The 27,198-nt window shown below is 37.2% G+C and overlaps 1 protein-coding gene across 1 annotated transcript in view; it reads left to right on the top strand.

Moving 5' to 3' along the window:
* Window positions 1-27,198, top strand: part of Pappa2 (pappalysin 2) — a 300,191-nt gene that overhangs the window by 150,248 nt on the left and 122,745 nt on the right. Inside the window, exons 8-12 of the mRNA XM_004626777.2 lie at window positions 88-577; window positions 3,578-3,706; window positions 11,968-12,059; window positions 16,003-16,196; window positions 18,314-18,460. Coding sequence (XP_004626834.1) covers window positions 88-577; window positions 3,578-3,706; window positions 11,968-12,059; window positions 16,003-16,196; window positions 18,314-18,460 — 1,052 coding nt within the window. The remainder of the gene's footprint in view (window positions 1-87; window positions 578-3,577; window positions 3,707-11,967; window positions 12,060-16,002; window positions 16,197-18,313; window positions 18,461-27,198) is intronic.

Below are 27,198 nucleotides of genomic sequence, written 5' to 3'. Positions count from 1 at the left end.
CTTTGCTTCTCATCTAGCTGCTGATTTGGGCTACTCCTTTCAGACCCATGGCGTGGTTCCTGACCTGTTTCTGCTCCTCTTCCTCAGGGCCTCCTGATGTAAACCAGCCTTGTGAGCCAAGCTTGGAAGCCTGGAGTCCTGAGCTCCATCTCTACCACATGAATATGACCGTGCCCTGCCCAGCAGAAGGCTGTAGCCTGGAGCTGCTCTTCCAGTACCCGGTCCAAGCTGACACTCTCACCCTCTGGGTCACTTACCTCTCCATGGATTCCTCCCAGGCACTGTTTGACACAGAGATCTTGCTGGAAAACCAGGAATCTGTGCACCTGGGCCCCTTAGACACTTTCTGTGACACACCTCTCACCATCAAACTGCATGTGGATGGCAAGGTCTCCGGGGTGAAGGTCTACACATTTGATGAGCGAATGGAGATTGATGCCGCCCTTCTCACTTCTCAGCCTCACAGTCCTTTGTGTTCCGGCTGCAAGCCTGTGAGGTACCAGGTTCTCCGGGAGCCTCCCTTTGCCAGTGGCTCACCCATGGTGGTGCCACAACCTCAGAGGAAGTTCACAGACATGTGAGTTGGGCAGTAAGGCCTCCTTACACATGAGGTTTCTGGGGGCCTGGGGGTTCATTTGGTTGCTTCTAACTCCATATTTTAACATTCTGACATGCCATTTATTGGAAGAGTGTTGAAAATATGAAAAAAGATTTTATTTTAGAGTGCCATATCTGAGACGAAAAATCTATTCCCCCAATGTTCTGACTGCTAGTGCTGTCCTTAGGATTGTAGGAAAAGAGGTTCCTGTCTGAGGTCTTTCAGTGGGACTGAACATGACTGCTGTCAATAAGTGGTTAAGAATCGGATTCTTCTGTCTGATGACAGTTGAATTCTGATTCCTTTCTGTAGCTTCCTAATAACCTGAGGCAGCTCCTATAACATTCAAAAGTACAGCCAACTCTGCCATAGTTAAGCAAAACTGTTGTCAGCCCTGCAGGCATGGCGCTCAGTTTCAGGGCTCATTCACAATGTGTTTCATTCTCCCCGCTTGTCACATTTCTTCTTCCCTCTTTCTTCTTTCCATCTCTTCTCATTCTTTTCTCTCTGCTGTGTTCCTAGTACCCTGTGGCCAGAGCCCCACAGCCTGGGATAACCCCAGTGGTCAATGCTGGGGACACAAGGATAAAGTCATTTCCTATAAAGCATTTGGTTCCTCCATAGGAGCCTGCTGCCATCTCCCAGGCAACTGTCCTCCAATCCCAGTTTGCTCCTGCAGAGGTTCCCTCAGGGGCACAACTAGGAGAAAACAAGGCTTTATCAGAGGTGCTATCACAAGTGTTTTTTTTTTTTTTTTTTTTGTGGTACCAGGGATTGAACTCAGGGCCTTGCACTTGCCAGGCAAGCGCTTATTCTACTGAGCCATCTCCCCAGCCCACTTCTATCTCAGTTTTTGTGGTAGTAGATATCCTCACAGAATGTAGTAACTTAAAACAATGAACATTCATGATTCGATGGATCATCTGGATCTTCTCCTTGCAATGGACTTAGCTAGAGCCACACAGCCTGGGATAACCTCACACACATATTGGAGGCCTCGGCTGACGCAGCTGCCCTGACTGGGAAGACCAGGACTCTTTCCTCGTGTTCTCTTGGGTTCTGCATTGAGCTGCTTCTTAAGGTAGTGGATGAGCTTCCAGCAGCAGATAGGGCAAGTTCCCATTAATCATGTGGTTTGTATTATTCAAGACAATGCCCTGCTAGTGCAGATAGATCAGCACCTGGGAGTGGGCATGGCCATGTGGCACTCTGCGCATAGCTACAAAATGTGTCCGCCTTGAGATTCAGTACATTTCCTTTTCCTTTTTTAGTACATTTTTCTTACCATAGTTACTCTTTCATTAGAATTGGAGAACAGTGAAGTGGTAGAAACACTAATGCAGATGGAGTGAGTTTTAAATCAAGACCATCAGTTTTGAGCTTCTTTTTTTTTGGTGGAACCGGGGATTGAACTCTGACCCTTGCGCTTGCCAGGGAAGTACTTGCTTTACTGAGCCATCTTTCCTGGCCAGTTTTGAGCTTCTGAAGTAAAGTGGTTAATACGTCAGCTGTAATCTAACAATATTCACAGGTATATAAATGTAAAGTCCATTAATATCGCATTTTATAGGTAGAAAACCAAGGCTGGATTTTAACTTGCTTGAGTAGCTAGTAAATGGAAGGTTCAGGATTAAGATCCAATTTTCCAACTGAATCTAACCTGTCCTTCCTAAGTAGCACATTCATATCATTTAAAGCCTGGCTACCTGATGCTCAGTTTTTCCCATAAGAAGGTAAAACACATGATAAAGTTTCCATTCAAAGCTTTTCCCAGTCACAGAGCAGTGTAAGACTATGTATGATTGGGTGAGAAATTTGATAGAAACTTGTAAGGGGAAACCATCAACATTGATTAAGACCTGAAATTAGATTTGCTGTAGCAATATCTGGTATTCACATGAAAGGGACACTTCCCTCAAAAGGAAGGCTAATTTGAAGATTTTAAAGTTTTTAATATTTAGGTGTCATTATTATTAAAATACTTAAAAGACAGGATAGAGATTTTTGAAGGGCAGTTTTGAAATCCCAAGACATCACCTGTGTGCTGGTTTCTGCATCATGCGAGAGGACAGAGGCTCCGTGGCGGGGCTGAAGACTTTACTAAGGAACAGGGTCTTAGCAGGCCATGTATGATAGCCACTCCTGGCATTCCAAGCAATCTGTTGATGGCTTCTTCTCCTAAGTCAGCCCTGTCCCAGGTTGACTTTGGTGGTGATTTTCCAGTCATATCCGGCACTGGACAAATTAAGAAAAGGATGCCATTTGTCTTCAGAAGCAGCAGCCCCCTTCAAGAGCACCTTCTTCTCCTAAATCTCCTGCCACTCACACTGTCTACCTAATCACAGCACTTGGCTATTGAGGGTCTAATAAATTCTCCTTATCTTTAATGTAAACATCATTCCTGATATTTGCAGGTAGACAGTAATTTAATGTATTTTTAATTGATTTTTTTCCTTGCTAAATCAGTGATAGAAAGTATTCTTGCTTCCTTTCATGAGGCAATTGCTCTTATTCCTATGAATTTATTGTCTTCAAGACAAAAAATATCTTGAAAAAGCTATGATCCACAGGCAGAAGCAGGTCCTTGATTGAGCCCAAACTCTAGGCCTTCCTCTGCAATTCTTTGATTACTTTGAAGATACAGAACACTGGTTTTTTCATATTTTGTTTTAACTTGGTTAAAATCTACTTGGGTACCAATTTCCCTAGGTTGTCTAGAACTGTTACATTTAGTATTAATTCAGCAAGCGTTTACTACATATCTACCACGTAAAATATATAAGAAAAACAGAAATAAACGTTTCCAATGTTATGATGTTTCGTAAGACTATGCCCTAAACTCCATTTTAAACAATACAGCATTTTAAACACTTATGTTCTGCTAGTACTTCACTTAAACTCCTTCAAATCTGTTGCAAAGGATCCAAGCCAGGTCACACTTTGTGAATGTCATAGTCACCCACTTGTTGGTTTTCACAGGGAAGTCACACCTGGACAAATGTATCAATACCAAGTTCAAGCTAAAGTTGGACTAGAACTAGGAGAACCTTCACCTCCTCTGCACCACATCCATGGAGCTCCTTACTGCGGAGATGGGAAGGTGGAAAAGTGAGTATTGGGTGGACAGGGTATGAGGGTGAGGTCATTCTCACCTACTCTGACCAGGAGATGGGCTGAACTTTGAGCTTGATTTGTTTGGAAATGTAGGGGCACGTGCTTGTGTGATTCTAGAGTTGAACTTACAAAATCTGGGCTCTGATAATGACTTTGAGATATCACTGAAATCTCCATGTAATTATGGAAGGACTCATTTTATTTAGAACTCATCCCAGAGTATTGGGATGTTGAAGTCATTTCTCCGTAGTCCCCTTGGGGCCTCACTGAACAATTGTGGAGCAAAAATTTAGAAAGGAATGTACACTGAAGAAGATTCTTTGTCAAATAATGCTAAAAGAGGATAGCTTTTAGACCAATGCTTTGACCTATACTACTAACTCTTTGATTTTTGTAACCTGATGTGTGATTTGAAGAAAGTCAGTTACTCATTTTGATTCCAGATAGCACTAATTGCCATGTAATTCCCAAGTATACTGTAGGCATCACTATGGCAAAGATGGAAATATTCCTTTAGTTCCTTACTATCCTATGTCCCTTCTCTGTTGCTTGTGGTACTAACCTGGAGAACTAATTCATTCTGATTTTTCTGGGGCTTTCCCAGTTTTAGAACAGAGAAATCCCTAGTGCTAGGAAAAACAAAGCAGTTGCTCACCTTACACCAACCTATTCTTAATGCTTATCAAACCCAATTTATTATTTACATAGAGTTGCTGGGAGTAGCAGGTTGCTTGGTAAGGGGCTATAATTTGTTCCACATTCTGCATTTCCAAGATGAGGTAAAAATATATTATATCATAAGGCCCTAATGGGAATCAATTCTGTATCCTTTCATGGGATTCCATCCATTATTTAACAATCACTGAACATTATTTATCTTCTCAGTCTTCTAAGAACTTTAAACTACAGTGTAAGCCTACTCCTTTGCACAGAAGTACAGATGCTGAATGTTTCCAGATGTTGTTTATATATGGAAGCTACTGGGATGACTTTAACACGCAATCCTTGCTGGATTGTCACCCCACCCCCACCCTCCACCTAGCTCAGCCTCAATCTGCTGTCTTTTCCTGCAACTCAGATGAAATGTCTTCCTGAAGATGCTTCTTATGTGAGCAGCAAGTGTTATTGTCACTGTTGAGATTTTCTCTGTTCTGGCTTCTTCACCTTATGTCTGCGCTCCACATATCAAGGTGTTTGAAGCCTGAGTTGCCACTGTTGTACTGGCTTAGCTTTTTTTCAGAAAAATACCCTGCCCTAAGTTGCCTGTTCAGGGTATGCTCTGGTGATGCCAATGAGGCCCCAGCATGTTACATTTGTGTGGGTGGTGTGGGGCAGAACGGGGTGCTGGGCTCTCTACCTAATTTGGTACCCACATTTACTCTTTTTAAATTAATTGTAAATGAAACAAATAGCAATGAGGGGCCGGGGAGATGGCCCAGTGGAATAAGCACTTACCTGGCAAGCGCAAGGGCCTGAGTTCAATTCCTGGTCTCCCCCCTCCACCCAAAAAAAGAAACAAATAGCAGTGAGACAGTTTCAAAACAGGTGAGTAGGACAGTTACAATAATTAATACATTTCATATTGTCGTCTTTGTAGTAGTTATTCATAGTACAAGACACAGACAGGATATCCTGTCCAAACACTATTAGTACAAATCTTTCTTCTCATCGAATTAAGACAAGGTAGCTGTATATCTATCCTAACTATTTTGTATATACAGGTACAATGTGGTCCTTCACTTGTATCCCCTCTTTTGTTTAGTTTGGTCAGAGGTGGGTATTCTGTTGTCATGTAAATATTGCAGGTGCGTGAATTCAGCAATATAATCCAATCTAGTCGAGTGGTCCGTAATAGTAGGGGGTTATCCACAGGACTGGCGATGCCAGAAGTTGTTGACTTGAGCCTTTCACAGCTCAGCATATTCATGTTGCTTTACTCTTTATACCTCGTGTTTATACTTTTCTGCTGCATGGTTAGGACCAAGATAAAGCAAGACCTATAGAACAAGAAATGTCACTTCTGTATCTGACAAGGTCAATCAAATCCCCTCAGGATTTGCCTTGATGCCTTGAAGCAGCTTCGCCAGATGCAGCACTTTTTGGCTACCGTGTCAAAAATTTCCTCATCAAAATGCACTTTTGAGCTTCTCTCTCTGCATTTATGCTGTGTAAGATAATTAATGCTTCGTGCGATGGGAAGAAATGTTTGAATTCTGGCTTGACCTCCAATGGAGGCATTCCCTTACACTAAAGTAAAGTAGAGTCATACGAACAGCTTAACCCACCCGGGTAACACTTAGTAATGGACTCTCAATACAAGCACAAAGAAGGACCCTTCAATCTTGAGCAGTATCCACTTAGAATGTGGTCGCCTCAGGGTGTGCTGTCCAATAGGAGACAGCGGCATCTCTAGGCCTTGAGGCCTTGACATGGATCAATTACAGGTAATAAGCTGACTACTTGATTTTATTGGATAGTAAGTAATTTAGTTTAGAAACTGAAACTCAGCTCAGTTATTGGAAAATCTTTAAGTATAATTTGCAAATTTGGAATGACTTGGGTGGGGGAATCTACTTTTAAAGTACAGATTTTATGAAATCTAAACAAATATCCAGTGTTTAAATGGAGATATGCTGTGAGTGAAAAATACATATCTGATTTCAAAAATCTTAAGATGCAAAAATGAATGTAACAGTTCATCAATAATTTTATATCCATTAAATATTGAAGTGATATTTTATATATGTTAATTTGGGTGAAATATATTATTAAAACTAAGTCTCATACAGTTTTACTTTATTAATGACTACTAGAAAATATCAAATTATATGTGACTCATATTTTTATTCGACAACATTACACAAGATGGTACACAATATTCTTATATTAATTATTCAGATTACCTTCAAAATAAAAATATAAAATTGCCAACCTCCAAAACTGTCCAGGATCTCACTTAGAGAAACAGGAATGTAGGCTAATTCTCCCTCTTTGATAGGCAAGTGATTTCAAAAAATGAAATTTTGGGGACTTCCTGAATATCACACATCTGATTAGATCCCTGGTGTGGCATTCCTTCACTAAATCACATGGCCTTTGTATAGAAAAAAGATGTGAAAATTCCTTTATTTCTTCAGTTAAATTTTTCTCCTTTTCTGCTTACTTCTATTTCTCGTCCTTTCTTGACTTCTAGCTTATTGTACAGAATACAGTTACTGGGCTGGGGATTTACCTCAGTGCTAGAGTACCCGTGTAACATGCTCAAGGCCCTGGCTTGCATTCCTAGCACTGCAAAAGATAGGATTATTGTGTTACTGCATCCATAGTATACTTTTAATTCATATTAAAGTATATCCGATCATTTAGTTATTAATCTACCCCCATAAGGTATACTTTAAATAATGATAGAACCATTGGTGATACTCTGGATCTGAAAATTTCTTAGTGTCCCAAAGGTCTGTATCTACTGACTTGAACTGCATATCCAAAAGTCAAGGAATAAAATAATAACTTCCATGTACTTTGCAGTAGCCAAGTCTTTGTTCTTTGACAGGAGTTTCAGCCCAAGTATATCTATTTTGTTCTCACAACATGCTTCACGTTCCTTTAACTGTAAGCTAACTTATCCACTTCAGCCCATAGTTAGCCATGAATTACATTAGCTTTTTTGGAGGGGTAGGTAATGGGAATTGAACTCAGGACCTCACATTTTCCAGGCAGGAACTGTCCCATTGACCTAAATCTCTAGCCCTATGTTAGCTTTTGAGGTTTCAAAATGTCATTTCTTCTTCTTAAGGTCTTTTCTCCCCTGTAATAGATGACAGATGCCATCAGGTGACCATAGGGAGTTTGGACAGAGACCTGAACCCCAGATATTCCCTGGACTTAGTCAGTGAGGCTACTTGTGTCTTCTAGCTGTACACAAGTAGGAAATTTGTATCCATAGAATTCTAACTTTTACAATTTCATATAGATAAAAATAATGCAACAAAAATACAAAGAAATATAAAATAAATAGAAAAACTATAAAAAATATAGAAGTTTGCTTCTCTTCAAATTAGCTATTTATTTTTCTTCTTTGCAATTTTTAAAGGGAATAAGAAGTGTTAAAAAATAGCCAACCTTAGAAATGATACAGAATTTCACTAAACAAAATTCAGGAATTCACCAGTGGTTGTTGTATTAGATATTGTTGTCCTCAAATTAGTTGCTCTGATTACCAGCTTATCAGACATAAACTTGCAAAATTGGTCAAAAATCATAAAAAATTAAAAAGGAGAGAGAGAAGAAATTAAGTATTAACTGTTCCTTTCAATAGACCAGCAGAAATCAGCAGTACAATGGTCAAATGATTTTCTTGGATCATTTTTAACTAATGCATAAAAATATAAAAATAGGTATATGAATAAAGTGCCATGTGATATTTTGATGTATGTGCATCTTGTATAATGTTCAAAACAGATTAAAATACGCTTCTCCTTCAACATTTTATATCCCTTTAATAAAAACATTCAGAACTCTTTCCTTTGGGCTTTTTGAGCATTAAGTACATAACCATCACCTGTACTCACCCTAGGACTCATTAGAATGCTAGAAATCCTTGCTCTCATCTAACGCTAAACTTATACATCGACCCACTTTTCCCCATTCTCCCTCTCCCCTACCATTCTTAACCTCTGGTAACCACAATGCTGATTTCAACTTATTATGTGACCAACATTTTTAGATTCCACATGCAAATAGATCAAGTGGTACTTGTCTTTATGTATCCAGCCAGTTTTATGCAGTATACTGATTTACAGGTCCATTCATATGATCACAAGTGACTGAATTCCATTCTTCTTTTTTTTTTTCATTTATAAATCAAACTGGTTTAATTTATTTTTAAAACATTACTTTCAGACTGAGAAAGAATAAGTTACATGGAAACAATTTAAAATCAGTCATTTCTGAGTGATATTAGAAGTATGTAGGAGAAGAGTGACACAGACTTTTTATTCAAATAAATTACATGATACAATTTATAAGAGATAATTTTGATATTTTCTGTTATTTATAATTAATTAAAACAGATTCATAAATCTCACCCTTCGCCGTCACTACACACCATCTGGATCATATGAAAGTTCAGTTCTATGCCTGACACAGGTGACTTCAAGGAAAACAAATTATGTTAATCAAAACAGCAAAGGATCAATAAACAAAAGTGCACATAACATAGATAGTGTCATCCAAAGAGCCACAAAGATTCATCTTACTCTATTATCTTGACTCTGTGTAACTTCCCCCTTTCACTTCCACCTGGAAAGAACCTCCGCATGCATGACAACTAGAGTATAGTGCAGGGTTTCCAGCTCAATTGTATCAGTTCTACAATGACCTGTAATTTCTTTATGTAAAGAAGTGTCTTACTTTGCTATGCTTTTAATTCATTTGACTATATCACTATGTAAATTATGACTTTTTTTTAAAAAAGAGTTTGTCTCAGAATAGCAATTTATGCCGGGGTGTACACATAGCATTTTAAATTACAACTATTATCAGTATTTTTTGAAAAGTAAGGCTAGCTTTAGAGGTATTGTTGTAGCCACAAGACTTAACAAGTACAGAGGATGAAATGTGAAGTAGATTGATGGAACTAGACTGCACTTACCATCCTTAGAACTAATACTTAGTAAATATTTTTGGAACAAAAATTCTGCAAATTTAGTGTATAGCCAAACCATAAGATTTTGAATTGTTTTTTTTTTTTCAAAATTTTATTGATAAACAGCAATGAGACAGTTTCAAATCAAATCGGTAGTACAGTTTCAATAATTCCATTGTTCTTGTGACCAAATAGTGTCCCACTATGTACATGTTTCACATTTTGTTCATCATTCATCAGCCTAGCTGTTGCGGATAGTGCAGCAATGAACATTAGAGTGCAGGTATTTCTTGAAAATACTAATTTAGTTTCTTTTGGATACACAGTAGTAAGATTGCCAGATTGTATGGTAGTTCTATTTTGACTTTCTTAAGAAACTCCACACTGTTCCAATTTGCGTTCCCACCAAGTGTGCAATATCTTTTTCTCCATATCCTCACCAGAACTTGTTACTTTTAGTCTTTTTGGTAATATTACTTTTTATTGGGCTGAAGTATTACCTCACTGTGGTTTTGACTTGAATTGCCTTGAGGAGTAGAGATGTTGAACATTTTTTCAACTCCCTGTTGGATGTTTTATGTCTTCGAATGTTGACTACCCAATTTATTGTTTATCTGTTTTTTTGGTTACTGAATTTTGAGAATATCAAGTAGCTCCTTGTCAGAGGCATAGCTTGCAAATATTTTCTTACTTTGCTATGCAGAAATTTAACTCTTTATTTTGGTACTGGCAATCAAACTCATAGCCTCACACTTGCCAGTCATCTGCTGTGCCACTCAGCTATCTCCCCAGCCCTTATATAGAAACTTTTCAGCTTGATGTAATTCCAATTATATATTTTTGTTTTTTTTTTTTCCTGTGACTTTGCTTCTTGTCCCCAAACTCCTTTCCCATTCCAATGTTCTGAACAATTTCCTCAGTTTTCTTCTAGTAGTTTTAAAGTTTTATGCTTTATAGTTAGGTCTTTAAATCCATTTACATCTTAAATTTTCATGATGATTTATGACACTGGTGACAGATAAGAGCCTAGTTTTATTTTTCTGCATATATATATATATATATATATATATCCAATTTTCTCAATGTCATTTATTAAAAGTCTGTTCTTTCTCCAACATATGCTGCTATCACTATTGTCAAAAATGGTTGTAGATGTGTAGATTTGCTTGTAAGCTCCGTATTCTGTTCAGTTGATCCATGTGTCTACATCTGTACTAAGGCAATGTGGTTCTACTACTAAAGCTCTGTTGTACAATTCAGAGTCAAGAAGTATCATTCCTTCTACTTTGTTCTTGCTTCTCAAGACTGTTTCAGCTGTTGAGTTTTTATCTGTACATGTGGTTCTATATAAAATTTAAGTTTTTAGTTCTATAAAGAAAGTTATCGATATTTTGATAGGGATTATATTGGCTCTGGAGATCATTTTGTGTAGCATGGACATTTTAACAGCCAATAAGCATTGGATGTCTGTGTGTGTGTGTGTGTGTGTGTGTGTGTGTGTGTGTCTGTGAGGGGTGCATGTCCCCTTCTAAGTCTTTCATCAGTATTTTATGATTTTCACTGTAGAGACTTTACCTTTTTTATTAAATTTGTTCCTAGGTATTTTATTTTTTATATTTACTGTAAATAGAATTGTCTTCTTGATTTCTATTTTAATAATTGGCTATTAATACATAGCAATGCTACTGATATTATAAAACAGTACAACTAGTAAACAAATTCCGCAAAATTATAGGGAACAATTCTAAGATTCCACTCACTATATGGCTAAGTTGACCTTTTCTCAGTTCATAGGCTTGCCACTGACATTAACATCACTTTCAGGGGGATCTTGGAGGTATGTTTAAGCTGATTAAGCAGGGCTGGCCAGATAGCTCAGTAGATTAAAGCACCTGCTTAGGCAGACACAGGGGCTGGGGTTCTATCCCTGTTGTGCCGTGCCAGTTTCATCCCCAGGGCTTACTGAGATGGTGATTGAGACTAGGTGTGGTGGCGTGTGCCTGTAATTCCAGTGTTTGGGAGGCTGAAAACAGGAGGATCACTAGGAGTCTGATCTGTGTAGTGAGACCCTGTAGACCCTGTATTAAAGCAAACAAATAAATAAATAAATTGATTAAGCAATGCCAGCGAGATACTCAGTAGCATAAACGCCTGCCTGACCAAGTCCTGAGTTCAATCCTCACTCCCAAAAATTAAAAAAACAATAAAAAAATTGATCACTCAAGACACATGTCTGTATGTTTAAATGGGCACATTCTCTTAACTCGTACTTTAATTCATCTTTTACTTTTAAATGTACAATGAAGAATTTTATGTATTTGTATATATGAAATAGGATGGATATACAGCTACTTGGTCTTAATTCAATGAGAAGAAAGATTTGTGCTAATAGTGTTTAGACAGGATATCATGTCTGCATCTTGTACTATGAATAACTCTATGAAGACAACAATATGCAATGTATTAATTATTGTACCTGTCCTACTCACCTGTTTTGAAACTGTCTCATTGCTATTTGTTTCTCAATAAAATTAATTAAAATAGAAGTTAAAATGATGATAGCTAAAATGAAGAACCTTTATGTTTGCTTCTGGATGGATAATTCTAGGAGCCTGGGAGAAGAGTGTGATGATGGTGACCTGCTGGACACAGATGGATGTTCGAGAGCGTGTAAACTAGAAGATGGCTTCAACTGTGTGGGTGAGTTCAGAAGTTCCCAGCTGGACTTATCTTGTCTTATTTTTACAGATATCTGAGAGTGTTTTTTGAGTCCTTAATATTGTATACCATATGGTAAAATTAGTGATAATGATAAAAAGTAACAGCATTTTCTTCTTCTGTACACTAAATTTTTCACATATATTATTTCACTTAATAACTACCATAACTATGGGGAAACTAAAGCAAGGCACAGAAGCCTTAAATAATTTGCATTCACTTATATAACTAGAAGTGGTAAAGTTAGGATTTGTGCCAAGGAAGTACACCTCTGGGATCACAGGAGGAACTGTGAGGTTAGTGCTTCCCACCTTAATGTTACCAAGAATTTGCATTCAGTTATCATTTGTAACACCAAAATGTCCATGAGTAGCACACTCCTATGGAATCTACAAGCAAATGATGGTAAGGAATCATTCTAAGCAAAAGGAAATTCAGGATATCTCCTGATGTCTGTATTTAATAGATAAAATCATGGAGGATAAGACAGTCATATTTTTGACCTAGAAAGTCACTGATAATAAATGATAACTAGGAGAGTTTCACTCTAGACACTTGGAACTTGGGAAAGTAACCTCCAGTACACTCCCAATTCTGATGAAAGCTAACATCAACAGGTTTCTTAGATGCATGTTATTTTCCATTTCCATCTGCACACAATGAAACAATTCTGTAGAACATAACCATACTTCAATATTATTTTAGATAGCAACATTTAAGATTATTTTTGGGTTTTTTTTGGGGGGAGGAGTTACCAGAATTTGGGACTTTGTACTTGCTGGGCAGGCTCAGTGCACCTGAAGTACCTCCTCGGTCCTACTTTTGGATTTCTAAATTTTAAGATAATGTAGGAACTGATAATAATTATGTAGAATTTGCCTTATTAAGGTTTCAAGTACTTTTCAGCACACTCAAATGCCCCTCTTCTCTAGAGCCAGAATGGAACCATGGAATCTTATTGTCCATCCATGAATCCATCATTCATCCATTTTAAAAAATACCAACAATTTATTATGTACTTATCGGTGCCAGATATTCAGTATTTTTCATGTACCGAGAGTAGAATCGAGACTCACTCCCTTCATGTGTACAGTCTAGCAGTGCTTAGAATTCAGCTTTATTTTCCTATGAAATTTCCTTCTACCAGATCATGGTTGATGGGCTCATGACTTGGGCTTATACAATTCTAGCATGAAGATGCTACTTTGAAACAGACCATTTACTTAAGAATGATCTCATCTGTTGTAAAACATTCTACGTTTCTCTAGTTTGCAAAATGAAGTTGAGAACATCTCAATGATTCTTCCAAGGGCATGCAACAAGGCCTCTGTAGAGCCAGCCCTGGAACTCAGTTCTCTCATGCTCAATCAAGTGCACTTTCCTTCCTACAAAACTTCAGAGAATACATTTTTCCTTTTTTTTTTTTTTTGACTACCATTCAGATATTTGAAATGCCTTTTCATGTTTTCTCCTTTCCAATACCAACAATCCCTCATATGATTAGGTTTCAAGACCCTTTCCTATTTACCCCAACCTGGCATGCCTTGTGTGGTCAATGCCCAGAGAGGAAGCTGATACTCCAGATGTGGTTTGGCTGTGTTGAATACACGGAACCGATTATCCCCCTCTTCTGTGCACAAGTATCTGTTAATGCCATCTCTGTTTGTATTGTCTCTTTTTGGTAGCCACATAGTGGTCTCATTTTGAAAATAAACATACATTCTTCAAGCAATGTGCATCCAATGCAGCTCAAGTCTCACTTAACTGAAGAGCAGACTTGACTTTATTTCTATCATATTTGATCCCATAAAGTTTGACTCATATGCCCTTAGCCTATAACTCCAGTAAGACTATATCTAAATAATTTTAACTATACTTAAATACTATATTTAAGACTGTATTTAAATTCCTTATTGGTAAAGTTAAAGTTGAATGGTCTACCATTAGACATCCTTTTCAAGGATCAGTAGGTTTATTTTATGCTAAGTATATCATTCCATTTCATTAGAAACCTGGCATGGTGGCACCTACCTATAATCCCAGAACTCTGTAAGACAGAGGCAGGGGTATTGCATGTTTGAATCTAGCCTAGGAGAAGTAATGACTTGGTGAGGCCCTGTTTCAAAATAAAAAACTGAAAAAGAACCAAGGATGTCCTTAGTGTGAAGCTCATGGTTTCAACCACAATATTTTGAAAAAGAAATTGAAGAGATCATTTGAAATATATTTTTAAAGTAATCTGTAATTTTAGATGTATTTCTAAAAAATGACAACAATTTTAATCCTACAGTAAAAGAAAAGTATAAAAGTAAAAGTCACTGGGTTAAAAATGAAAAAGCATACATATAACTATTATAGATAATAATAAAGAGAAAGTGAGATGAAGGCAGAGAGGGATAGAAATAGAGGCAAAGAGAGAAATGGAGATGTATCATCCTGTGAAAATCATTTCAAAAGTACATATTCTAGCTTTGGGGGAAAGGTTGGATAAGATAGACTTTGGGTGGAGCCCACAGTAGGGTATATGTTGTGTAGGATACAGGAGTTGAGAGCCCCAAATAGTCTTAGAAACATGAGCTATGAAGAGTGGTTTAGTCTTGGCATATAGAGATAGATTTGCTACAGAAGAACATGGGGAATTATTATGGAGAATAATTAATAATTATATGTTAATTAGAAGCTAAAAATTACTCAAATATTCTTGTGGGATGCTGTGTAGAAATAAATACATAAAACATGTCACAGTAACAGTGAATTATATTAATGATTTTACTGGATATGTACCCTTGGTGTTCATTTATTTAGAATATTGATCTCATTTTAATGTCATGATACTTTAAGTAGAAATGGGGAAATCAGAGATGTGCTGTTAATATCAATTGTGCCATATTTTGCAGGAAATGCAATAGAACCTCATAGATAGCACTGTAGCTACTTCTTAGCTTTCTACATTTGATGAAAGCAAGCTTACATTGTCTACAAATAGTCAGTACTACTCAGTAGAAATTATCCTGCAAAACTTGCTCATTGATACAAGTTTGCTTTACAGCTCCCACAATTTCCCCAACTATCCCTTTCTCCTTTGCTTGCTCTAGGGGGCCTGGCCCTAGCTCAGTTCTTTAAGTGGCTGCTTCCACAATGCTGGCAGCCTCAGGTTGCTGTAGTTCGATCCCCACAACACTCCAGCCAGCCAAAAGTGCCCTGAAGGCATTCGAGGAGAAAAAAAAAATCCTTTGCTTGCTCTGTCTCAGAGAGACAGGAGGCTACTGACCCTGTGTCCTATAAACCTGACTCAAACCAGGCTCCGTCACTTCTCAGTCATGTGATATTGTTTGTTATTTGAGTTTGTAAGAACTCAATTTTTCACTAGTGAAACCAAAAAATACACACTCACAGGTTTTCTAAAACCAAAAGGAATAATCCATGGGTAATCCTGATAAATCTGAACTCTACTGATTCAGGTACAGTGCAGTCACATGGTTAAAGAAGTAAAGTACAATTCAAGAAGAAAAAATGAGGATAAGAAATAAAATTAAGAGGTAAAACCTCTCAAACATTTCACTATCTTAAAAATTATGGAGGAAATTCAAGTGTATAAGATACAACATTGTCTATTCGAGTTCCCCTTTTATCTCACATCTCTTCTATCTCTGGCTTCACCTGAGTGCCCCAGTCAACACTTAGTCTATGGCTACTGTTCTTTACCCCAGTCTCAATGCCCCTCTAGCTTTGCTATGTAGGTAGACTCACCTCTCCTCCAGTGAGCATTCTACTTCAGGAATGTGGGCATGCACATTTGTAGTGGGCATTAGAGTGGCTAACAAGCACAGGGTCCTCCACAGGCTAGAGAAGAAGTGTTGTGAAGACTCTCATGTTACTTCCTCCCATAAAACACTCTTCCAGTCTCACATGTGCTTCTTGGCAGGGGAGCCAAGCCTTTGCTACAGGTATCAGGGAGATGGGATTTGTGAACCTTTCGAGGAAGAAACCAGCATTGCAGACTGTGGCCTCTATACTCCTGAAGGATACTCAGATCAGTGGGCTACCCAGGCCTACTCCTCCCACGAGGACAAGAAGAAGTGTCCTGTTTCCTTGGTAACTGGAGAACCTCATTCCATGGTAAGCCAAGCCAGATGCCTCAGTCAAGGCTGAGCCATAGTGTGAAGGGACACCCTTAGATGAGTAATGGAAGCTTGCATTATGCTCCAGACTTTGATGAGGAATCTTGTCCTTACTGACCTCAGAAAAAGACAGTATTAAGTGAAAGGCTTCCAGATTATAGTGAAATATTCCTCCTCATGCTCACCCTGTTTAACCTCACAAGTTTGCATCTAGATACTTTTCACTATGCAGTCATTGACCCCAAGACATACAAAAGCAAAATTTAACTTATAAGTATACATATCAGAAATTATATTTAGACCCTATGGGTGGGAGACTTTGTTTTAAAAGAAAAAGAAATAGTGAAGAATCAAAAGTCCTGGTTCACACTATTGGAGCCAACTAGTACTACTGTTATTACATGATTTTAGGCAAGTTTTGGGCTACATACGCCTATGTAAATGAGTATGTTAATATCTTTTGCATTTATCTAAATCATTTATTATAAGGCTCAAGTAAGGTTTAAAATATACATTAAAGATCAAAGTATAGTGTGCCTTAAATAATTATTCTTATTGAAGAAATCCTGGAATTGGTATTAAAAGCGAATCCCTAATTGTACACTTTTCCTTCAGTATCCCCCTAAACAGATAATAGAAGCTCTGAGGACTCTAAAGTCCTCCAGGAACAGTGCAGTCACATGGTAAAGACTGTGGCTGTATTGATATTCATGAATTATAGGTGGATATCAAGATGCCTAAGGGTTCTTGGCTCTTGTAAACCATTCCAGATGCATTTTACCAAACAGACTCTCCTTTGTGATAACAATAGGCAGTACAGTCCTTTCAGGGAAGCAAAAGCTCTCCAGGCATTTCAGGCCAAGCTTAAATAATTGGATTTCAGCCTTGTGAGTCCATCTCTGAAGATACTCAGGAACCTCCCAAGTTGATCTATAGTTAAAGATCTCATCAAGGACCCTCACATCCTCTAGATTGTAGATCTGTATTATTCTTCTTCCCCTAATGTCACTGCTGCTGCCCTTAAGATTTCCTGTAGGAAGAAAGGAGCAAACCAGTGGGAAGCTGGCCCTTGTCAGTTGAGTCTATCCCCTTGTGCTGCAAAGATGGAACCTTTCTGCCATCCCAACACTACACTTACAGCCATATCTTATTGGAAGGACCCAGGGCACTTTGGGTCTAAGTTGTAGGAACTGCAAAGGAATGAACAATCATGGAACTGGATAACCTGGAATAAAGCTGGACATTGTTAAAAGAAAAGAAAGAAATGGACATGAATATGAAACTAACCCTTTCCATTATGCTCTCAAATCAATTCTGACATCTTTCTCTGCAGAGTTCTGGCACCCAATGACAGGAAACCAGTGAAATTGGGATATGCTAAGCTAGTGACATCTCTCTAAAGCAGCTTTTCATCTGTCCTTTCTGCCTTCCCTAAGTGAAAGGGAGCATTTCCCGGAGCACTGCTTCCTTGGCTCCTTTACTCAGTTGCCCAAGGCTCAAAGGCTGCCTGACTCAGAGTCCTCCCTTTTGGTATCAATTGATGCTGTGTGATGAGGACCTGTAAAGAATTCATCTAAGAAAGATTTCCTCTGCTAATCCACTGCTAAATCACCTGAAATGTGCAAGGATTATTCTTTCAGGAAGGTCCCTGAGCTGATTAGTTGTTGACTGAGAATTCTTCTGTTTGACTTTCTGTACTGGCACGTTATTGCGTATGATTGTCCACACCTCTAATTCTAGCACTTTGGCAGACTGAGCCAGGAAGGTCTCAAGTTAAATCCCAGCCTCAACAATTTAGCAGCTTAGAGAGACTGTATTTCAAAATAAAAGAAGAAAAGGGAGGTAGCTGAACACAAAGGTACTGTGTTCAATCCCCAATACTATAAAAACAAAACAACAATAGCAGAAAAAAAAAGCAAAAGCAAAACCAAACCACTGGCATGTTATATCTTGCAGCTAATAAGAACATGAAGAAGTTCTATACTGAGAAAAGTTTTATTCCACGTATTGTAGTCTTTAGACACTGTGAAAACCTTTGCTTTTATACTGGAAAGTTCTGTTGTCTTTACTCATGTCATACTCCGCACTTGAGTTTTGGTTGAAATTGCATTTCAGATTTGCACATCATACCATCCAGATCTACCCAAGCTCCACCCCTTTGCTGGCTGGTTTCCCTGCGTCACCAGTGGAAAAAGGCCTCAGGATGAAGTGAGTGAGCAGGCAGAGGGTAGCCTGGACAAGGAGGATGAAGTTTGGCTCCAAGTAAGTTGCTTAAATGAGTACTTGTGAAGGTTTTGAGTAGGGGAGAGTGTGTGTGTGCATTTGTGTAAAATTGTGCATTTGAATAGCTGGCCAAGACACTCATTTTGTTACCTCACAGTTTTTATATGTGGAATTTATCTTTGCCTCTCTGAATTTAGGACTTCTGTATGAATAGGAACTTTATCCCATTGACATACACACAGAAAAGTGTAAAAATCTCAAATGTGAAGGCCGATGAACTTTGCAATCGGCAGCCTCTCTAATGACTACACAGAGCAAGAAATGGAGCATTAGAATCAGAGTCAGTGTCACAAAGGTCTCTTCTGTCCTTTGTCTGGGATTATACTGTAGATATGCCTAGGTTGGTTTTGTTTATTTTTAAACTTGAAAAACTATTCTGGGTGTACTCCTCAGTGTGATTCGATCTCACTGAACATTGCATTTGGGAGCATCACCCCTTTTGCTTTCCTTGGTTGCACTGTTCGTTTTCACTGCAGCACAGCATTCCAATAAACAAAAACCCCCTGCATTCCAGCAGTCTACTACTGCCTTGTGGTTATTTATATTGATATATTAGGCATTTATGTTATTTCCAGGTTTTTGCTAAATTATTTTACAGTAAGGATGTCTGTACTGTTAAAAATGAATGTGCATGAATTGTCGAGTATATTTGAGACTGATGGACCACTGGTAGGCCTGCTTTTCGTAGATAATCTCAACTCATTTTCCACAGCTGATGTACTATTTCATACTCACACTCAAGGCTTATGAGTATTTCAGTTGCTTTGTAGTTTTACCCATACTTGTAATTTTGAATTTAAATCTTCTGTTCTCTAAAGTTATTCCTCTGTGCTTTCAACTTATATTTCATGATCAATGAGATTGAGAACATTTTAAATGTATATTGGTCATATGTATATACTGTTTGTTTTGTTTCTTTTTGAAAAGCATAATCAAGTCTTCTGCTCAATTTTCCATTGGGATGTCATTTTCTGTTTCATTTACAGGATGTATTTATAATCCACAATGAGTATAAATTCTTCAATCATATGTACTTTAATACTGACCTCTAATATAAGCCCTAAATATTTGTTCATTTTCTTTCAGATTGGATTGATGTTCTTGGTCCTTTTAATTTTATATAAATGTTGGGATCAATTTATCAGTTTTCTCAAGTGACAAAAACTAATGCTATGTTGATTGGGATTTTATTAATTCTGTAAGTCCTTTGGAAGAATTTTTTTTTTTGTTTTGTTTTTTGGTTTTCTTTTTAAAGCAGAGCCATTTAACATACTGTTTCAGTCATTTAAGTCTTTAACTTCTCTTATTAACATTTTATAGTTTTCTGAGGAAGGTTAATTTTATCAATACCTTTCTGCATCTATTGAGCTAATCACATTCCCCTCTTCTTTTTGTTAATATTTTGGTTTTGTTGATAGGCTTTTAAATGTTAACTCAACCTTAGGTATCAGTAAACCAAAAACAATTTGGAAATGATACAGAGTCAATTTAAAACAGTTACACATTTTCTTTTAAATTTTTGTTAATTTTCCCTTCATCTATATTCTTTAGATTCAGGCTCCTAATTTTGTGTTAATCTATGTTGTTAGGTTTTATGATCAAAACTACCTAAAATAAATTTTAGTTTTTTCTTAGCTCTCTAGAATATTTTGTGTAATGATACTATTAATTTTTTGGGCAATCACTAGTGAAGATATATAAGCCTGGAAATTTCTTTGAGGGATAATTTTTAATAAGTTAAATTTTTTAAACAAACAGAAAAATATAAGTTCTCTATTTCTTATTTGATTAATTTTGGAGTATCAAATTTTTCAAATAATTTTGCCATATTTCTAAAGTAATAAACTTGTTAAGCTTTCAATGATATCTTGTTACTTTCTTTGTAATAGTCCTAAAATCTTCAGGTTTTTCTTCCTAGTTCTGTTATTAATTTGTAGTAATTTGTTCGTTCATATCAGCTAAGGATTTACCATTTTTATCAACTTTTCAATAATTTCTTTAAGTAACAAAGGATTCAGATGTTCTTCTTTTTATTATTTCACCCCACAGTGGTTTGTACATGCTAAGCAAGTGCTCTCTACCAGAAAATTTACTTGCATCCCTATTTCCTTTATTTTATGCTTGCTAACTTTTCTTTTCCAGTAACTTGAAGTGACATATAGAATTAATTTTAGCCATCTCATATTTATTACCTCTATTTATATCTATCTATCTATCTATCTATCTATCTATCTATCTATCTATCTATCCTCTATCTATACATTAAGCTAAAGTTTTCTCTTAATTCATGACTTTAGCTATATACCATTAGTTTTCACATAGCATATTTCTGTTATCCAGTTCAAATATGTTTTCAAACTTTTGTTGTGATTTCTTTTTTTTTTTTCTCTTGTATTTTAGGGAAGGGTCCACAGCGTGTTCAGGGTCTCACTATTAGATCGGACGCATAGTGATTCTCCTGTTCACAGCCTCTCAAGAGCTGGGATTATAGGCATGCGCCACCAGGCTCTGTCTTAATTGGGGCGAGGCCAGCACAGCAGGCTAGGGGAATGGAACCCAGGCTGCTGTGTCTGCTTGCAGGTGCTTTAATCTGCTGAGCTATTTGGCTGGTCCATGATTTCTTTTTTGATCTTTGAATTATTAATTAATGTAGAGTTTAACCTGAAAACACTTTTGGATTTTCAACAGAGATTAATTCAATACTAGAAATTTGTTGAATGTTGAGTTGTAGAACAAAATATGGTCAGTACTGGTAAGCATCAAGTGTTCTTGTGGAATGGGTGTGTGATAAGCAATCATTAGATATTGAAGTATTCTGTACATCTCATAGTTCACGTTTACATACCATCTTCTTGAAATGGCCTTACACTGTCTGTATTTTTTATGCATGTGTGTATGTGTTTGTATTGTTTCCTTCAGACCCTGAGACGTATAGTGTGCATTAAAAATCTTTTTAGTGGGGACATCTTAGGACTTTCAGTATAAAGAAAGCATTTTTCTGGATGCCTTGGTAAATTATTATATTCCTTACTTAGTGTAGATCCCACATTTCATCCTCCATACTTCCAACATCATCGCACATTTCTCAGAGTCACCCCTAACATGATTTTTTTTTTTAAATATCACTTCCTCTGGGACATTATTATCCTTTTTGTCAAAACTACTTTCTGAATTCATGTTGACAACATCACTTCTGCTGAGCTTCTCTGGCTGTGTGTCTAGTTTCTTGAATGGCAGCGGCATTTCTCCACCAGATCCATTTACCGCTGGTCAAATTTTACTTCCGGGTTCACATGTTTTTTCTTTTCGCTGCTTCATTTTCATCCTTGTAGGTCAATGCTTCCTTTAGTTATCCATTTTTGTAAAATTTCACGTGAGCTTACCACTGGGAAACAATGCTACAACACAGCTGCATACCTTATGTCTCTGCGTGGTCCAAATAAGACCCTCAGTGAATAGTCAGGGATAGAGCTGAGAGAAGGGATGCAATTGGGTTCCGGTCATGATTCATATCTGCTTTCTTTGTTTAGATTTGGGTACCAGGTATTGAACTCAGGACCTTGTGCTTCCCAGGCAGGTGCTTCTGCCACTGAGCTTGTGTTTGTTATTTACATGAGTTTTTTTTTTTTTATTAAAAGGCTAGCAGTATATTTTATATTTTATATCATTGTAGTTAGTACATTGGGTGAACTAAAATTTCAATTATATTGATGAAAGATTCATTACTGTTACTTGTGGATATGAGAACTATGTAAATTAAGAAATGCAAATATATAATTGTAGAATTTCTGTACTTTCTCAGTGAACTATCTTTTTTATCTAAGAAAGATCTCCTTTTATCTCTGAGTATCTATTTAATTTTTCCTAAATACTCTTATTTTCTTTGAAAATTTCTATTTTATAGCTTATTCAAAAAACATTAATAAATCATTTTAATGTCTACACCTGGACCTCTGTTTGCATACCTTATTTTTTTCCCCACATTTTCACTTATTCAAATCTATCTGCTACCAGGCAGAAGAATGTTTTAACTGAAAACCAGACATCAAATATATAGTAGAGACTCTGGTTAATAATAGCCTTCTTTGAAGATCATGTTTTTATTTTATTTTTTATGTATTTAGAACAGGGTCTACAGGGTTTCACTACATAGATCGGACTGGTAGTGACCCTCCTCTTTTCAGCCTCCCAAGTGCTGGGATTATAGGTGAGCAACACCACACCCAGTCTCAATCGCTTTCTCAGTGCCAGCCAGGGGTGGGGCCAACACGGCAAGCCTGGGATCAAACCCCAGCGGCTGCTGTGCTCTGCTTAAGCAGGCTCTTTAATCCACAGAGCTATCTGACAGGCTCACTGAAGATCATACTTTTACATGTGCCATGATTTGAGAAAGATCAGCTTAATCCAAAAAGTAATAAAAAAGACTAGACCTTGTGCCATTGTATTTGTAAGCCCTGATAGCTGTTAGACATTCTCAGAGACTAAGATAGTGCAGGCTGCCAGGCTCCCTGCATGGAGCTTCCTTCTTCTTGATATATTGAGCTTAGTCTTGGCCTTGGTTAGTCTCAAACATTATATTTTACTTAATTGACATTTTATGGTTATTTGTTCCAGCAATGTTTGCTTTACTACAAACTACTCCATCAGAGCTGGATGCAGAAATCTCTAGCTGGAATTCTATTAACATAGCTCAGTTACCCACTGCATGTATTTCAGCTTTTTATCCTGTTCTTACAAGTGATACAGAAGAATGGGTGCTTGTGCTGTAAAACATCACTAATATCATTAAAGGTTATGTTAATACACAAACCATACAGAGAAAATTTAGATTTCACAAATGCACATGGTCCCGAAAATTAAGAATTGATTAAAAAATACGCTAGTGGGGTTTTTCAAAAAAACTTTTGTGAGAACTACAGAATTTCTGACATTTATTCTTCCTTTTAGTATAATTTAATCTTCATTTGATACACAAACATGACTTGCATGTAATGAATTAGAGAGCAATTCATTGCACAAGGGAGAGAGTGGTACTGGAAAACATTAGTCTTTCCAGTATCATTCCAAAATCTTTCGTTTACTAAAATGCTACTTGCCCAACAAAAATTTTGTCATTGTAGTCCACATTTACTGAGTTTTAGTACACATTTTCTTAGTTTTCATTATTTTCTTCTAATCCTCAAACAACAGATTAAGAATGTAAAGAAATTTGTTACATCCAGGTAACAAAGTGGAGACTTAAAAATTTAATTACAATAACAAACACATTTTAAAGTGCTCTTTGGTTGGCAAAGTGCATTTTCATGTATTTTTTAAACTTGCAAGAGCCCTGTGAGTTTCATAAGATAGGTGTTTTTATTCTACAGATGAAGAAAATAGGAAGCAAAGATTCAAAGTGCTCTTTCTGTATCACTCAAGATTAAAATACCGTCGGAGCTCAGATCCACACCTCTTTTTTCTAATCCCTTGCTTATTCCTTTATATTTGTTGCTACCTTCAATCAGCGTATATTAAGCACCCCTGCTATGCCAAGAGCTAAACACTGTGCAGATATGAGGGAGTGAGTCATGAACAAGAAAATGAGAATAACCATGAGTGGACTGAAAGAACAGTTTCCAGTCATGTTCTGTTAGATTTCTCTGAAGTTCTTTAACGACCTTGTATCTATGGATCAAGTTCATAGAGTTTATCAAGTACTTCCTGAAAATGCTAGGTGCGTAGTAGAACAGAAAAACAAACAGAGGGCATGTTTTCTCTTAGATAGTGCTTTTCATGTAATGCAACAAGTGAAGCAGTCTGAGTAGAAGATACTAAATACGTGTTGTTTGATTCACAAGGAGACAGTCCACATATGCAAAATCATATTTATGTTCATGTTTATTTTCTTGGTTGCTCTAAAATGCCTGCTATTTGGGGTGTTCTGACTCAATCTGGGCTGGCTAGAAAGCCTAACAGGAACCACCACATGTACACAGTATTTTAAATACCAGGGTCTTCCACGTGAGTTATACATTATGATCCACTTCCTGGAGATCTTCAGTAGTTAAAACCTGAAGCTTGCTAGCCATAATTTCTTCACTTTCTTTGTTTGGGTCCAACTAGCCAAACACTGAATATGAGTATTTGATAGAAAATGCGGTACATGCTTACTTCATTTGAATTTCAAAGATGAAAATCCCTAACACCATGTAGGGGAAAAAAAACCCCACATTTAATGATATTTACTCTGTACCAAATATTCTATTATGAATTCTCATACAAATCTCTATTAAAGATGCGATTTTTTCCTCATTATAAAAATGATTATTTTACAATCCAGAGATGCTAAACATTTCAGAGGACAATGCAACAGATAGGACACTTGAAAGCCAGTTTGTTCCCAAACACCTGGTCCTTCCTTCCTGCACAAGGGGTTAGGAAACACGTTTATAAAAGAACCAGATGAAAAAGTACTTTGATATTTATGGGTCCATACAGTTTGTCACAGCTACTTAGCACTGCTGTTAATATGACAACCAGATAGCAAGATAGCTATAGAAAAGATCTGAATGAATGAGCATAGTTATGCCCTAATTACATTATATTTGCAGCAACGAAGTGTAAATTTTACTTATTTTCATATTATTTTTGTTTTGATTTTTTTCAACTATTTATAAAAGGATAAAGCCAAAACAATTTTTGGCTCACTGACCAAAGTGCCAGTGGGTTAGATTTAGCTCATGGGCTGTATAGTATGCTAGCTGCTGCTCTCCATGTTGTTTCTGGAAAACAGTATCTATGAGCAGTTGTCATTTCCATAACAAGAATACTTTGATTTTGTCTCATATTAACACTATCTTGTAGTGTGAGGAGATTCAGCAATGAATGAATTACCATCTTTACCTTTTAAGGGCATATATGAAAGGGCATATTTATACGGATATAGTAGAAGACAGAATAATTTCATAATCCATGGACTACAGTTAGAGTAAAGGGCTCAAATGGACTCAAGTGGTCCTTGTAACTGCTCAGACATAGGGGGATAGAGCTAAGCCTTGTCTTAGGCTGAAGTCTGCCATATATGACATCTTCCACACCCTCCACACACACACGTACATACCAGTACACACAGGGGTGCACACATATCTTTGTTCATTCTAGTCAGAGATTTATTTCAGTGTTGTAACACAACAGAATTTTTGAATCTCCATAACATTAAGGTATGAAATTCATGATTTTCTTTCTCTGTTAATGATTTCTTCTCCTTGCCTTCCCAATATACTCATTTGCCTTTGAACACTTATCTCAAAGATTGTTTCCTCTGTAAAGCTTAAGGTTTCCTGAACTTCTCTCCTAAGTTCTAGGTAATAAAAGGAGATCTGTCCTCCATGCACCCTGTATCTTGGTGCCCAAGGGCTTCACTGTTTCCACTTGCTCGCCCTTCTCTTCATCCAGTGAACAGTGTGGGCCCCATGAGACAAGGCCACAAGAGGTCCTGAATGTGTGTCCAGTATTGAGCACAAAGCCTGCTTGCTGTGATATTCAAATTATTTGGTGGTACATCAGATCTTAGTCTTGGCAGTTGGGAGTATACTGATACCACTGTGTCCAGGCTAGATTTTGAGAAAAATGTTGACAGATGCCAGAAAGCAAAGCATCCTTTCTTGCAAAGCTTTTTAAAAGGTGGAGTATAGGTAGAGTGAAAAAAGTCACATTAAAGGAAAGTTTTCAAGGATAAGCAGAACTGATGATTGTCTTTGATTGTGGTACACTGGATTCTTTAGGACGTAGATTGTAAAGACAGATTTTTTTTTTGAATTTTTACAATTTTGCATTTTAGTACAGGGTCTACAGGGTCTCACTACAGAGATCGGACTCAGTGATCCACCTGTGTTCAGCCTCCCACGAGCTGGAATTACAGGTGCATGCCACCACATCCACTCTCAATCACCATCTCAGTGCACACTGGGGACAGGGCTGGTACGGCATGCCGGGGATCGAACCACCAGCCCCTGAGTCTGCCTAAGCAGGAGCTTTAATCCACTGAGCTATTTGGCTGGCCCATTAAAGATAAAATTTAGTATATAAGATATTTATTAAGGAGGAGGGAAGAATTAACAGGTGCAGGAAAAAAGGGAAGAAAACATGAGCAAGTAAAGAAGAATGAACAATTTCAACGATAAGCTCATTCAGATTAACAACACTTATGAAGCAATAATAAACACCGTCACAAAGGCCAAGGCAGGAAAAAGTATAGAAAGGCTCCCGTCAGGGCTTATGTTAGTCATGAGATAAGAATATTACTTTAATGTACATTTCAACAAGTTAGAGACGCATATATATAATCTTGAAAACAATGACAAATATACATTGATACCAATAACTACTGGTTAAAAGCTAAAGGGAAGATTAAATGGGATAAAATAACTTGTTTCCCCAACAAGAAGAAAAAAGGAACTACGGAGCAAATAACACATAGAACCAAGAAACCTAACAAGAAAAATAAATGCCAAGATGGTAACTTTAAACACAACTATATCTTTAATTACATTAAATGTAAATTGACAGTTCCACATAAAAGACAGATATTGTCATATTACATAAAATTAGCCACATTATATACTGTTTTTTTTTTAATTTTTATTTATTTATGTGTGTGTGTGTGTGTGTGTGTGTGTGGCCAGCTCAGCCCACCAGGGGGCGGGGCTGGCTGGCATGTGGTGCTGGGGAATTGAACC

This window comes from Octodon degus, unplaced genomic scaffold (assembly GCF_000260255.1).
Source record: "Octodon degus isolate 3935 unplaced genomic scaffold, OctDeg1.0 scaffold00017, whole genome shotgun sequence".
Classification (NCBI taxonomy): Eukaryota; Metazoa; Chordata; class Mammalia; order Rodentia; family Octodontidae; genus Octodon; species Octodon degus.
Note: the sequence above shows the minus strand (reverse complement) of the source record. Positions and strands in the feature narration are given on the sequence as shown.